We start from the raw sequence: 14999 nt of genomic DNA on the forward strand, positions 1-14999 counted from the left end.
GAAACATAACAAAATAGTACTTTTCGTATTACATAAAATTGTCCAAAATCAAGATCCTTATATGTTCGCCACTCACATTTACAGAAGCAAAAAGTAAACGCAGAAAGACTTTCGTCCAATTCGTTGAAACACACAGGCTCCACACTCGACCAGGAATCCTCTGAATACCGAAAAACGACAGGAGTACTCTCAAAAGGGTACTTCTCTGACTCGCGAAAAAAAGAATATCCACCCGTTTACGAGGAACCGAGAATCCTGGGCAGAGGGGCTGTTAAAATATTTAAAAAAAAGCACGTGGCACAGCCCGTTCGAATCTCCAAAGACGCGACTGGCGCGGCCAAAAGAGTGTACAAAGGGCCGCATTATGACGCAGCGATTTGCACAGCGGTGAAGAACGGAAGGAGGACGATCGTCACAGTCGCAGAGGGCGGAAGAGCTGGCAAGCGAAGCGTCGCTCAGGTGCGGCTGCATATGCGACCCTTAGCTCGCCAAAATTTCACGCCGCTATCGCTCGAAATCGAGCGAGTTAAAATGCAGGGGCTGAACGACATGGAAACGAAAGGAGAGGAGGAGGAGACTAGCGAAAAAAAAAAAAAAAAAAAAAAAAAGAACAGACGAGGATGCAGGAAGAATTGTGGTCCTCGTATGGGAAATACGGTCGAGTGGCCCTTCAAACCTTCTTTTTACCCCTTCTCTTCCCTTCTCGCTGTCTCTCTCTCCCTTTCTCTGTCTATCATACGGTGGTACAGAGTCAGGAACGTTAATAATGGCGGGACGTTATTGCATTATGCTGTCCGTCGACTGGATGGCCTGACCGTACGGAAAGATATTACTGTGTGCACACTTCACGTTTGCAGTTCCATTATGCTATGATTACGTCGAGTGTCATGGAACGAAGACCCGCCGGTTTTTAACGAGGAATCGACGCGGGAAAACGCGGGACGACCGCGGACGAGGCACCACTCGACTCGATATCCTTCTGTGTACCCACCCCTCGATTGCACCGGGGACAGTACTCCATGGGAATTACACGATCCACGACGATAATTCGAGGCACGAGGCGGAGAGGGTGGTTTTTACGATCATGCGACGTCACGTCGTTATTAGAGGGATGCTCGATGGCGGCTAACGAGCCGATGGGTACGTTGCGCGTTTCGTTATGGAAGGCGTCCCTTTGGACGGGGTTGGCATTGGCTTCTCGCGTTTCGATTGCGTTTTTTATTTACTGGAATTTGACTTTTTTTAACTAAGAAGAATATCGCAGAGACAATTATTTTTTAATAATTACCCAGCGCAAACAACGTTAAAGTACTTTAACGTATCTCGGTTGTTTAACGATTAACGTTCCCCACCGAATAATCATATTTGCCAATTAACAGTGTAATTGCGATTAAAATTTACACGATTCCCTCGTCACGTTTCCCCGCGACAAATACGAAAGAATTAACGGAAGTGCAAATACATTGCATTTCCGTATCAATTTACATTGGACATCGAAACGAATTACGACAGCGTACGGATAATTTCGCGACGGATCTAATAATAACCGCTAATTAAGAATTTTATTCGCCCTTTACTATCGACCGTACGAAATTTCACCGCGCGAACACCCAGTTACGACAAGGCTACAAACGTGTCGCCCGGAAGTGGTTACCGTCCACGCCCCACGGTTACCCGCGCGAACAACAGTCAACCCTCGTCGCGCCATTTTGAAATGGAATCGAATCACAGAGACGAGCGCGATCGTATCCATCGGAATGGGACCAGGGGTATATCGTTACAATGGCACAATGCCCCGTTCTCCAGACGCCTCTGCACAGGCTGCTGGAATTAGCCGCGCGAGTCCATCGAACCGGATGCAGAGGAGTCGAGTGGGCCGGTTCGCCGCCTAAGCGGCGAATTAAATATACCGTAGCCGGCTCGAGCGGTTGCTCGACGAGTGGTCTAAAAAAGGCGCAGCCCTGGGTGCGCCCTTCGCTACTCGAGTCACCCCTTTCTTCCTCGTTCTATCCCCGTGCATCCACCCACTCGAATCGTCATATCGTCGAGACAGACGGTCCCTCCCTCGTATTATCCGTAGTGTCTGTCAGCTCGAGAGTTTTCTGATAATGTCGTGACCACGGGGTCACGAGGTTCCCCTATTGTGGCTGAGGATCTAGGGCGAGTTCGAAGGCCTCGATCGTCGAACCGTGAACTGAAACGATTCTCCTCGATCTAATACATTTCACTTGGTACTCGACGATTTTTATAATTTCTCCTTCGCGTTGTTTGAAGGATGTTGTTCTTCGACATTCGCCACTAGAGAGACAGCACCACGTCTACGAAAATACCTATCCTTTCCAATATATAGAAGTTCTGGTCTGTCCCTAATATCCCAGCGTCTAAGGCTAGTGCCTGCTAGATAGCCTTACTGATGAGTCCACCAGGCCCAGGAAATGTTCTTCCATTCTACAGCAAACCAAAGCACTTCGCTTCAGTTCAAACTGTTTTAAGCAGAGTCGAGAAAATTTTTAATAATCTAATAATCGACGGAGCGACGAATCTTCGAGAGTCGACAAAATCCAAATTTGAAAATCAATATTCACGGATCCCGTGAACGATAATTGGATCACGTGGCGCGGAAGTGAGAACGATTCCACCAATGAGTTTCAATCGTCGTCGATATTTATCGTCCGCTTCGTTTAGAACAGAGCCAGGCCAATTTGCAGCGTCACCAGCGCGAGGAATAGACAGAGACGAGATGGGTCGCCGAATCGACGCGTAAAAGTCTCGCGCGGGGGTGGATGATTAATGCGCGCCGGAAGTATCGCGGAAACGCGGCGCTAAATATTTTGCGAGATTACCGCGAGCGGCTTCCGTGAAAGACGCGATCAGCCGTCGAGGACGCGCGCTGCCGATACGATTTACCGATTTAATCGGATTCATCCGGTTATTATGTAGATAACCAGGAGACGGGAATAATTGAATCGCCGCGATCGGGACCGCGTCACGGACCCGGCTGGGATTGGAAGTTTCGCGGTCCGTGAAATGGGATCTCGCCAAATTCCCTCTGCAACGGGCGAGGTTTTTTAAACGCTCGAAACGGACACCTCCTCGACGCTCTCGCCGGGGAACTGCAAGGATTCTTACTTCGCCTCGATGGCTCGCGCGGAAGATTTTCAAGTTTACCTCTGAGATATACTGGTGACCATTGCACGAGTATTATCTGTAAATATATTTTTTAAAATAAATTGTATCTGTAACAATTTTCAAGATCAAACGTATGGTTGTACATACAATTTATGATATTCATGATTATGGGAGATTCTTGAGATCGGCACGACAGATATTATTCTCAGGTGTCAAATCGATCGCTCGATTTATATTTTTCAATCTTGCGTGCCAAATGGGGTCTCTGGTCTCCTATAATGAAAATTCAGTGTAGACAGTGTAGATTAATAGCTTGACCTGTTCTACTTGCGCGACTATATCGCTCTGCGCGATATAATCGTACAAAGCGAGAGGGAGAGAGAGTCGTATAAGTAGAACAGGTCTGACGTCAAACGAATTCCACCACCAGTTGATAATTGAACACAATACTTGAGGTATTCGTGCACCATTGAACAACCAATTTGTATCAAACTTGAAGACTAGGCCTAAATCACAAGTTGAAAAAAGTATACCGTAATAAATCCTACGGTACCGCATGAAACAGCCGGTATATTCGATGATTTCGAAAGCAACATCGCGATACACCTCTGTCCGCTAGGCACGATTCGATTTTAATAAACAGATCGCGCTAAAACGCGACAGCATCAGCGGGAGCTCGCCAATTTCCGATTCCCACACCCTCTCCACCCCCATTCGACCCTCCTCCATCGCCACCCCCGTAATATCTCTGCGATTACAACGTTGTTCGCCGGAACGGGGCCTGGCAAACCCGATTTGTTGTGTCAAGCTGACAGCCGAGGCGAACTTTAACATGCAATAACGAGCGTGTACGCGTCGACACGCCGGCGTCGCGGTGCCTAACGCCACGCTGCCACGCGGTGATGGATTAGACGCGCGGAACGACGCGTCACGGATACCGGACGAAAATCTGATTCGAAATGTATACGACGTGGCGCGAATATATTCACGACCGAACGGAATCCAACTTTCGACGCGAAATGACGATCCTGATGATCCGTGCACGCGCGAGTCGTACGATCTTTTTCTATTTTTTATTCATTACTTTCACAGAGCTATATTTATCTTTGATATGTTGAACAATTCTTGAGAGAATTCTTTCTATTTGTTCGATCGTTTATTTAATTATCACGGACTTGTTCGTGGATGCTCGTTGATCAAGATCGCAGAGAGGGCGGCTTTAGCCGAGCATAATTGAAATTCTTTTCGCGTCGCGCGTTACAAGAACACGTAGGGGATGATGTTGCGTATCCAGCGTTGTATCTCCTGCGATCTTTTAATAACCCTCCCTCTACGTTTCGCGATGCCAACATGTCAAGACGTCAGATGAAAGGTGTGCTTTGTGCATCGTTTCGTTCCCCCGCTGGAAATGATCTCGCGAGCTCGTCGAACCGCGAAATCTTTCGCTAAAACCGGGACCAATTCTCCCAGAGAATCGAACGAAACTGTTCGAATAAATTATTTTGCTAAATTCTGGCGATCGAATCGACGTAGAGAATAATTAGTGAAAAATGGTAATATCGATAGAGAATATTGATCTAGATTTTTTGTGTTACTTATTATTCAAATATTCCTCCATTGGGATACTTGTTGGGAGCTTACAACATTATTATTATTATTATTATTATTATACTGAATAAAAATGTGCAAATATTTGAGCACACATGTGCGATCAAAAGCTGAGAATAAATAGTAAAATAAAAAACTGGCTGGACGTGGATCGAGGGCATCGATTTCACGGAAATCGATTCTGCCGGCGATATTACTGGTCCGAGGGGCGTCCGCGTGACCGCAGAGCACGCGTTCCCAAAGGCGCTAAAACGTGCGCTTAATATTTGCTCCCGACCGCAAAGCGGAACGCATCGATGCCAGGTATCGCAAATTTCATTAACGATATCGTCGATCAAACGTTCCTTGTCGTCCGACAGCCCGTCGATCGTATCCTCCTCGGATTACGCTTCGCGTCCGCCATGTTTCGTAGCATTAGACAATCGAAAAGCACCCGCCAAACAAATTTCGAGCAAACGAAATTATTTCTCGCGATTACGACAAATAAAATGAGAGGGCGAAGAAATATTTTCCGTGCGTTTCGATCTCTTCGAGCGAGGTTGTCCACGAATCTGGAACTTTCAAGATTCAGGGGTGACACAGAGCAACGTCCTCGAGGATGATTAAAGTTTCTGCACGCGAATTTATTCGACGCAACGTGCATTTAATTTGTGAACGAATAAAATAGAAGGAAAGCAACCGTGTGATACGCGTACACATTTTTTCCCTGGATATAATCCGTGAAAACTCGACGGTCGTAGCAACGAAATGGAAATCCAACAAACTCGATCTATCATTTTTCCGCTGTTTTGAAGTGCGCGCTATGGATACGGATTTAATCCGGAAAATAGGGGCGAGAACGGGGGTGGACACGGTTCGTTGCGCGCGCGGACTGGTCTCGAAAAGAAACGAAGAGCACATAATAACGCGAGATCAAAATCGGATTCCCGTGGAACCGCGCGGCGCGTGAAATTAGTTTTTGCCATGCTCGCCAACGATCGAATAAATATTAATCGACGCGCCAGGCCAGGTTCGGACGGAGTCCGTCGAGTTTTCGAACGTTTCCCCATTAATTAATCCCAAGATTTAGCGAGGACATTAAAATCATTGATAATACGAACGGTAATTACTGTTCTTGCCTGGGTTTGTTATTAAAATTCCTCTCAATTTTTTTCATTCGCCATTGGAAACGACCGAGAGCGCGAGAGTTGAGGGTAGTTTTAATTAAAAAATGTTTACGTTCGTATGGTTCTTGAAATTACACGAGAACGCGTTTGACAAGATAAAAGTATAGATATTAACATGATCAAACATTTGTCGAACATCTGTCCTCGAACCTTTTAATTAACTCAGTGTTATTAACAATAACAGGAACGATCTTAATTCCCAAGTATTGTTTAAATAAAAAGAAAACCCTCGAAGGCAACAAATCACCCCCTAAGTACTAAAAAAAGACGCTCTCGATAAAATAAAAATGTCTCACTTCCAAACAGACTCGACAGAAATAAAGTTCGCGCAGTTCGCCAAGGTGCGACACAGAAAAGAAACTTCGAAACCTGTTCTTAATCCGTGGATATCAACTGGGCCGCGGGAATTGATCAGCGTGGCTATCGCGAGCGATCCGGGCTGTTGCGAGCGATCCCATAAACTCCGCAGGCGTGCTTCATTTACCTGGCTGCCATTTTCGAAATCCACGTCCGCAAATCGAACGTTTCCCGTGGCCGTCCACCGGCGCTAACGATCCGCCGCGGATAATCGGGTGTCGGCTGATCGACGAGTCCGCGAAAACGATAATGGGATTAAACGCGCATGGGCACCGTCGCGTAATCCCGTAAACTGAAACGGCTTCGATCCGCGAACACGGTCACGTACCATCGACGCGAAGCGGAGTTACGGCTACGTAAGCATTGTCAGACGAGGCGACAGGGCGCGAGCACTCGCCCTTTTACAGCGCGCGTCGCGAAAGAGCGGGGATGCAGTCGCGTCAGGAAATTGCCACCCCCATTCGGAAGGAATCCAGTCGAAACGGTCGACGGAAGGGCGACGAATCTCGCGGCTCATTGATGGGCTCGTTTCTGAGTTCCTCTCGTAATTATGTGGCGTAGTTCGAGCGGTTGCAAGAAGGGGTTGGCGGGACCAGAGTTCCTTGGACGCGTTTAAAGGGTGAGAGTTTAAGGGTGTAAACATTTTCTGAGTGATTTATAAATTGTTGCTTTTGACGAAGGCATACTTTAGGACACGCTGGTCTTGGTTAATTGTGGTACCACAGGTATACGCACTTGGTACAATCATTTTTAATGGCATTCATGTCGATTTGAATAAGAAATGAGATAATGTAAATGATTCGAAATTCGTCCACTTGACGAGTATATACGCGACAAATGATTCGAACGACGTGAGGGTTTAAGGGTGTAAACATTTTCTGGGTGATTTATAAATTGTTGCCTTTGACGAAAGGATACTTTAGGACACGCTGGTCTTGGTTAATCGTGGTACCACAGGTATCTTCGTCTCGCTTACGCACTTGGTACAATCATTTTTATTGGCATTCATGTCGATTTGAATAAGAAATGAGATAATGTAAAGTGATTCGAAATTCGTCCACTTGACGAGTATATACGCGACAAATGATTCGAACGACGTGAGAGTTTAAGGGTGCGAACATTTTCTGGGTGATTCATAAATTGTTGTCTTTGACGAAGGGATGCTGTAGGACACGCCTCGTCTCGCACTTGGTACAATCATTTTTAATGGCATTCATATCGATTCGAATAAGAAATGAGATAATGTAAAGTGATTCGAAATTCGTCCACTTGACGAGTATATACGCGGCAAATGATTCGAACGACGCGGCCAACAGGATCGGAAGAGAAAAACGTGGGTGAAGAATGGCGCGACAGCGATGACCCGAATATTTTATATCGCATTGTATCGGATACTTTGTATCGCGCGGGACTGGTGCCCGTTTTGATTTAGGTTCCAGTTCCTTTTCCCACGCGGCTGAAATACCCGGCGTCGATTCATCGACGGTCTTTCAGACGGCTCGAATGGAAACGCGATAATAAAACGACGATTAAAAGGAGCGGTCGAGAAAAAAGAAAAGTGGCGCTAGGGGGTGAGAAAGAAGGGAGGGGGACGGTTCATCCTCGTTGTCCGGCTGACGTGCCTCATTAAAAACGTATTCTTCCGCGGAACGTAAACGAGAAAAGGGTAGGAATCAATGGAAACAGGAACGTGTAACTCGACGCCTGGGATGATCCACATTTCTCTCCTTTTCCGTCATTTAAATTTGCAACGAGCGAGCACAACTCCACGAAACAAGCGATTCAAGATCGATCGAGTCACGATTTAATTCGATCGATTATCCTTCGTGAGAACGTACGAACAATCACGATCATCGTGACTAAGAATTCTTGATCACCAACCCACGCATATCGCGGATACATAAAAATTGTTCGATCCCAGCGGTAATCCCTTGATCCTCACAAAAGTACCATTAACGCGAATTTTATTACAGGCACATCTGTAAAGGTGGCGAGTACTTTCGATAACTGATTAATAAAGTTCCAAAGCACATAGCGATTATATCGGTTTTATCATTCCTTTTTTTTCTCTCCCTGGCCGCAAATCCCTCCGAAACTCCGTCCACGTTCGCAGGTCCTTTCATCATCCCCGTCGCGGAGGTCCGCGCGCGAGACGCGAACCGGAAGGGAGCGTGACCAGGGGAAAAGTCGTCCATTTTCGAGCGGGACACGTACCTTCGCTTAATGTCCGTTCACGGTGATGCAGGGACACGCGTGGAGCACCCACCAGGAACAGAGGACGACGGAGGGGGATGGTAGGAAAGACAGGGCGCGGAAAAAAGACGGCGACGGGCGGTGGGCGCCAGCCGGAGTCACAAAGAATGGCGATCGAAGGTGGAGGACGCGGGGTTGCGGTGGGTTCGGCTGGTGGCGAAGGGGTAGACGCGGCAGAGAGCGAGTATCGCGATACTCCATCGGCCAGAAATCGATACGGGGATGGCCAGAGGGGACAGGGACCGGGGGGGACGTCGAGCCTGTCTGTATTTTTCGCGAGAGCATCTCGGACACGGATGCCCTCGCGTTTGCACGTGGCTCTCAGCTGTGCTTTAACGCCACGATGTCACGATCAGCTTTTCTGTCCCCGTTCGTTTTCGATATTTCGCCGATCGACGAGCTTCGAATGGTAATTTCAGGCGCTCTCGCGTACCTCGTCGATTACTGAGAGGGTTGATTGTTAATTGGTCTTTGGGGGGTAATAGCGAGCGGAGCTTGCAGGGTTACTGTTGTATTCGAACGACGAAGGGTTGACGAAAATTTGCTACACACTTGCGGACGATAAACATTTTTGTTTGTTAGTAGGCATTTTTTAAGGACTTTGGGACAGACGATCTTCTGCGGTGCAGAAACTGAGGGAATGGGAGTCGAATAATCGAGGTTTTATCGTGTTTGGTTGAGATTGAAGGAGATTTGCATATTAAGAGAGTGTTGCAGTCTTATTTCGAATTTTCGATGGAAGGTAATCGATGAGAGAGGCTGAAGAGTATCAGCAGAAGAGCGCTAGGGGAACAGAACCGTGAATGGTCAGACGCAGCTTGTACCACTTGCTATCGCGATATATTATCTTTTATAACTGTTGCGTGCATTAGAATTCTAGTAACTATTTGTTTGATAAATGCAACAAAATTTTGGGATAATACCCTTGGTAATGGAGTTTGAATGCTTAATTCAGAGTGGTAATTCAATTAAAACCGACGAGAATTACATGATTGGGTAAGAGTTAAGTACTCTTTTATTCAACGAATTTTGCGGCCGCAAGTGCTATAATTATTGGTGTTTCGCGTCAATGCCGTTTAATTGTTCGCTAATTAACTGGGAGAAATTAATTAATACTTCGTTCAGCTCGTTACAAAGTTGTTAATGCGGACAAGTTATTCGGTGTGCATTCCCCTCAAGTATAGTACGACTTGTTGTATGGCAATTTTAGCTAAACGAAACCCTACGCTCTAAATGGATCAAAGCTGTTGTTAATTAAAAAAAAGTATAATTTCATTAACGAAAATTTTTAACAAAATATTTCACTGTGCTATAATTTTTCATTAATTTATCTGAACACATTCTATTATTAAACAATTAAGCCAAAGTTATTAATTTTACGCTAAAACTCGTCTACGTCCGGAGAAAAAGTAATTAGAATACCTTCCACTACCAAAAACGATATTAATGTCGTTTAATTTTTTGTACTTCGCTTTTTAATATTCAAATTAATTTCAATTTCTCAGTCATGCCGTGATTAATTTGGCGAAAATATTACGTCGACTTTTCCAACATTTCTGTAATTGCTTTTACAGCAGCGGTTTCGAACGGTTTTAGACGGATTAAAGATTGCCAGTAGTACAAACCTATCTATGGTCGGACACATCTTTCTCATATCCTACGTTCGTTTCCTTCGTCAACTTTTTACCTAAAATACCACATTTGTTGTTCATTTCCATTATATCCCGTGTCACCCATTCAAGAAATCATACAACTTTAATACAAGTCAATTACCCTCGAATTTTATTCACTTTCATCCCTATCTGTGTCTCTTTAATGTACCACCACGACTCAGTCATCGCAGCCATTATTTTCCAACTCAACGATGTAACTCTGTTGCTCGCATAAATTTCCCCTTTGCCAGTAATTGGCCAACAAATTCGCAGAATCACAAAATTCGTAATTAACATTAAAAGCAAGGAAGAAAAAAAAAAGAAATCGGAGGAAGATAAAGAAAAAAGAAGATGCAAAATGCAAAAATTGCAGGCTTGACGGCTCGTGTACGGGTATAATTACCGTACAGGCGATTCGTCAGCATTTTCAAGCCGGAAGACTTCCGTTCGTTCGAAATTAACCGATGAAGGCGGCTGCCTCGCTCTTCCCTCGATTCGCTTAAATGTTTGAAGAACCGCTCGGTGAAATTCTTGTCGGGGCGTATCGAGGACCATTTCGAATCGAGAATCGCGTCTCTTCGACGTCGTCGTCATCCCTTCTCGTCGTTTCCCGTCGTTTGCTCGTCGATATTTCAACGCGTCCTATCTCTGCTGTCCCCTAATGGATAATTTCCACCCTCTCCCTGGCTCTCCTGTTGCTACATCGAAACTTTGCACAAACGGTAAAAAAGAAAAAGGCTGGGGCCAGGCTCGTTGGCATCGACGATTGCCTCGATCAGAAATCAATAAACCTGTCTAGCGTGCATCTGTACACGTCAACGCACCGTGTCCAGGGTAGATTGATGTCGGATGACACGCGATTCGAAGATTCTGAGGGTCTTGCAACGAGAGCGTTCGCTTCCTCTCGTAGTTCACTTTTTATAATTCCATAAAATGACACGCAAGTTTAACTACATCGTAAGTTTAACTACCGCGTAATGCAATCATGTATGTAATTAGTATTCAAAAGTTCAACTGTTTCATCTTCATCTAACTAAATACAAACTCTCTGCGAGTCTCATTTATAAAACCACCCTATTTTACCAAGAACTTGGCGCAAACAAAATGTTTGGTAACTGTTGATAAAAAAAAAAAAATATCAAAGACTGACTTTGGTAACCAGAACAAGACGAGACTTAAAAAAAACAGAATCACGTGTAAGATCGTGGAACACGATGTACACACATGTATACGTACGCTGTAAATATACAAATAACTGAAAATTTTTGTTAAATCTCACATCGATAGTCTCCCACAGGATCAAACAGAGGATCCCAAATTTCTTCTCAAAACGACGGCCTCGAATCCTCCCTCGAAATCAACCCTTAACTCGGCCATCGTCCTTCGTTCGTCATCGAGATCATCCATCGAAACGCGCCATCCGCCTCAAAGCGGTCGACGCGACATTCTCGCGGTATCGATAAAGCGTGAAATGAGAATCACTGAGCTGTTCGGCGCGGAGTGTTGGCACAGTGCTCGTGATCGATTACTCGTCATCCGCGCGCGATGTCCCGAGTTCGACGCCCACCGCCCGCTGCCAAACCAAACGTACTTCTTCCTCCCCGTTTTTTTTCTTCCCTTTTTTTTTCCACCCCCAACCCCGCGCGGCTCGTTGTCTCCTGCTCTCTTTCCACCGTTCCATTTCCCTCCTGCACCCGCCGCGCGCGTTGCACATCGACCGGTGTAGGCACTCGACACACGGCGGTAGGACCGTCTCGTTACACGCGAGGGAGGTTCGCGCGGCGGACACAGAGGACGTCCTCTTTTTCCGTGGGACGCGCTGCCGGTTCCGCCGGAAGGGAATCGTCGGCGTAAAAACGAGGAGAGGTCGTTTTCTCTCTCTCTCTCTCTCTCTCTGCACCGTGGCTGGGAGTCGATCTCTGCCAAATCAAACTTAGGCACCCCCTTTCGTCGATGCTGGACTCTCGCGTTAGAACGGTTCCGGGGTGCTTGCCCAGTATCGATCGTGCGTCGCTGACCATCGACGTATGCACGTACTCTGGATTTTGCCTCCACGTTTCCTTTCGTTTCTTGCCTCTTCGGAAGGTTATTCTTCGATTCGATGTTGCGCGATACGCTTGATACAATCGTCAGACAAAGATGGTGTTTAGATGGCTTAAGAAGTAAGGGATGATTTGCGAAGGTATTTTGAATTTGATTTTTAAGTTGTTACTCAAAGGGTTATTTTCATACGATTTTTGCAACGAATGAAAGGACTGTTTTTAACCTGATAGTATGTATATGCAGTTTTAGTAAATTACAATAAGAAATGTTTAGAGAACGAGGAAGGTATATTTTGGAAATATCTTGATGCCTGTTGCCTGGTTTTTGTCCCGGACGAACATCGTTAAAAGGCAGAGGGACATCAAAACGCGGATATTTTCATTGTTAACGTAGAAAAAAAAATTGCATTCAAAGGCGTACGCTCCGCGTGTAAACACGTCCCGGGGGTTCTTAATTAAAACGCAGAATAACAAACAAATGCCGAGCGAATAAAATTCATAATGGAGACTGAAATTACGCAAACAATGATCTGCCTGCGTAACTTACATCTGTACCCCGTGTTGTTTAAATTACTTTAATCCGCCGGAACAGGCATATGGCGGAGTATTTTATTTCAGGGGAAAATGGCTGGCGCGTTTCGGCTAGAGTTACAACGGATGAAAAACGTTTCAAATCCATTGTCTCCAACGCAAACAATAAACTTAGGACTAATTGCTTTTCATTTCATTGTTAATTCTATATAAAAACGAACGCCGTAACTTTTTCTATACACATTTTGTGTATCTTCCTTGTACATCATCATCACTCGCTATCAACCCTCTGAAATTACATCGATTCTCTGTCAAAGATTTCAATGAAGAGCAAACAAAAAAAATGATCTCTCAAAGTTGAAATATAAAAATAATTAGAAAAACCACCGTTTGAAACACTGTTCCCATCCGTTCTCTTCTAATTTATTTAATATCTTTAGTATCGGGTACCATCAACCCTTCGATCGCTTCTGTTGATTATAAAAAAAATTCGAGTCATCCACTCAACTCATTCGCTCACTTACACCCAACAGACGTAACCATCCGAGCCGTGTACGCACTCCATCAACCGTTGAAAAAACATTCCACCCCTTAATCCTCGCTCAACAGAATGTAACCCGTAATCGTTGGCCGTAATCTCGACGCAATCAATTTTTCAATAAGACAATCAGTGGTGCCGCGCACCATAAACCAGCCCGTCGATGGTATCGCGGAGCCCTCCGTGTTCCACGTCCGACGGGATTCAAATTACACCCGTAACCCTTTGGAAAAAGATCGCAGATTGTCCGGCTCATTGTCTTGCAGGGGCCCCATATAATAAGAGCGCTATCTGTTCATTAATCTAGACACAGTTCAAGCACGGGAGACGTCCCCCAGGGTACACAAGCCCCGTTTCACCCCCTGCGGCGGACCCCATTATCAAGGCGAGAGGGACGCCTCGAGAAGCGGAGGTCGCGCGAGGTCCAGAAAAGGGAATAAGCCTAGCGCGACGGACACAACGGAACGCTGCCAATTCTCTATTGTACTTGGCGATCGGCCATTTCCCCCTTTTATCCGCTACCTTTTCTTTTCCACCCCTCTGGAATCGACGAGATGGAAAATTTCCCTTCCGGAGGATGATTAAGAAACTTTCAGTTTGTTTCGCGGGATCTAGTGCGTGTGTAGTAGCTGGTGGAGCGATCTCCTCATCTTTTCTCGTCGTGGGAAACGGTGTTATCCGATTTGTATAATAAGACGACAGAACTCTTCGCTCGAGTCTTCTCTAATAACTACACGCTTTTTAATTCCTCGAGAGAATTCTGATCGTAGTCTGTTACTTTTTATACTTGAACAGAAGCGTTCGAAACGATTAGAATTTAGGTATCGCGTTTAGTATACTATTTTCTTTTTTTTAAATATTTTACATTCCTTTGCAATCAGTCTACCAAATAATATCGCGATAAGAAGCACGCGAGGGTGAATCTAGCGGACGTAGAACCACATTTATCGATGTACAAATTGCGGCTATAAAGAACAGCAGTTCCCCGTCCAAGAAACTTCAACACCTTCGACGGCCTAAAAAAACTTTTCCAATTTCGATCGCAGGTAATGACCCTCTGTTCCGCTGTTCCCGCGTTCGCAATAAATATTTAAGGATCAATCCTCCAGCGTGACGACACCGCCGAACGAAATCGCCGGTTTAACGGCGGTGAAACTCGCGGGGGCACTTTTCGCGCGACGATCGCGCTCGACGGGGGGCGAGGTAGTTCGCAGGGTTAGCAAAAGTTACCACTCACCGGTCAAAAGGAGCAGCGTCACGGTCGAGTCCATCCCCAAAGCCGAAATTCGTCGAAACGCAATCAATTCAACGCATTCTCGGAACATTCCTGCAACAAGAATAGCCAGGTTGGTTACGGCGAGAGGCGGGAGGCGAGGTCAAAGGGTTTTGGGGCGGGCGTTGCAGCCGTTATTTTATCGAGTCTGGATGAATTTTCCGAGTTTCTTGCCCGCCTCGACGGGGGAAACGTGCGTCGATTAATCGACGGCGCCGTTATTGGAACGACGGACGATGTATCACTGTTTGAGCGGCAAATATGTCCGCTGATCCGCGTCCGTTCGATAAATCTGACCGACGAAGTCCTCGCTGGAGCCGCGGTAAGGATCACATATTATGTTTCGCGAGAGAATTTCATTTAATTTCCAATTCGGATTTAACTTTCACGGTAATTTCGTTTTCAATCCCAGTTCAGTTTCGGCGCGAGTAATCTGTGTGTTTAGCTTGA

The 14999-nt window shown here is 45.8% G+C and overlaps 1 protein-coding gene across 7 annotated transcripts in view; it reads right to left on the reverse strand.

Annotated features, from left to right (window-relative positions):
- The window catches only part of Dscam3 (Down syndrome cell adhesion molecule 3), a 97514-nt gene extending 82913 nt beyond the window's left edge, over positions 1-14601 (reverse strand). For 4 of the 7 annotated variants that reach the window (XM_076899448.1, XM_076899447.1, XM_076899450.1 and 1 more), the window contains exon 1: positions 14514-14599. In XM_076899448.1, the coding sequence (XP_076755563.1) occupies positions 14514-14547 (34 nt within the window). In that variant the 5' untranslated portion in view covers positions 14548-14599. Of the gene's footprint in view, positions 1-14513 lie in introns of all 7 variants that reach the window. The other 3 variants (XM_076899451.1, XM_076899446.1, XM_076899445.1) reach the window with 1 other exon arrangement.
- Positions 14602-14999: the final 398 nt, after the last annotated feature.

The sequence above is a fragment of the Xylocopa sonorina genome, chromosome 8 (assembly GCF_050948175.1).
Source record: "Xylocopa sonorina isolate GNS202 chromosome 8, iyXylSono1_principal, whole genome shotgun sequence".
NCBI classification, from domain to species: Eukaryota; Metazoa; Arthropoda; class Insecta; order Hymenoptera; family Apidae; genus Xylocopa; species Xylocopa sonorina.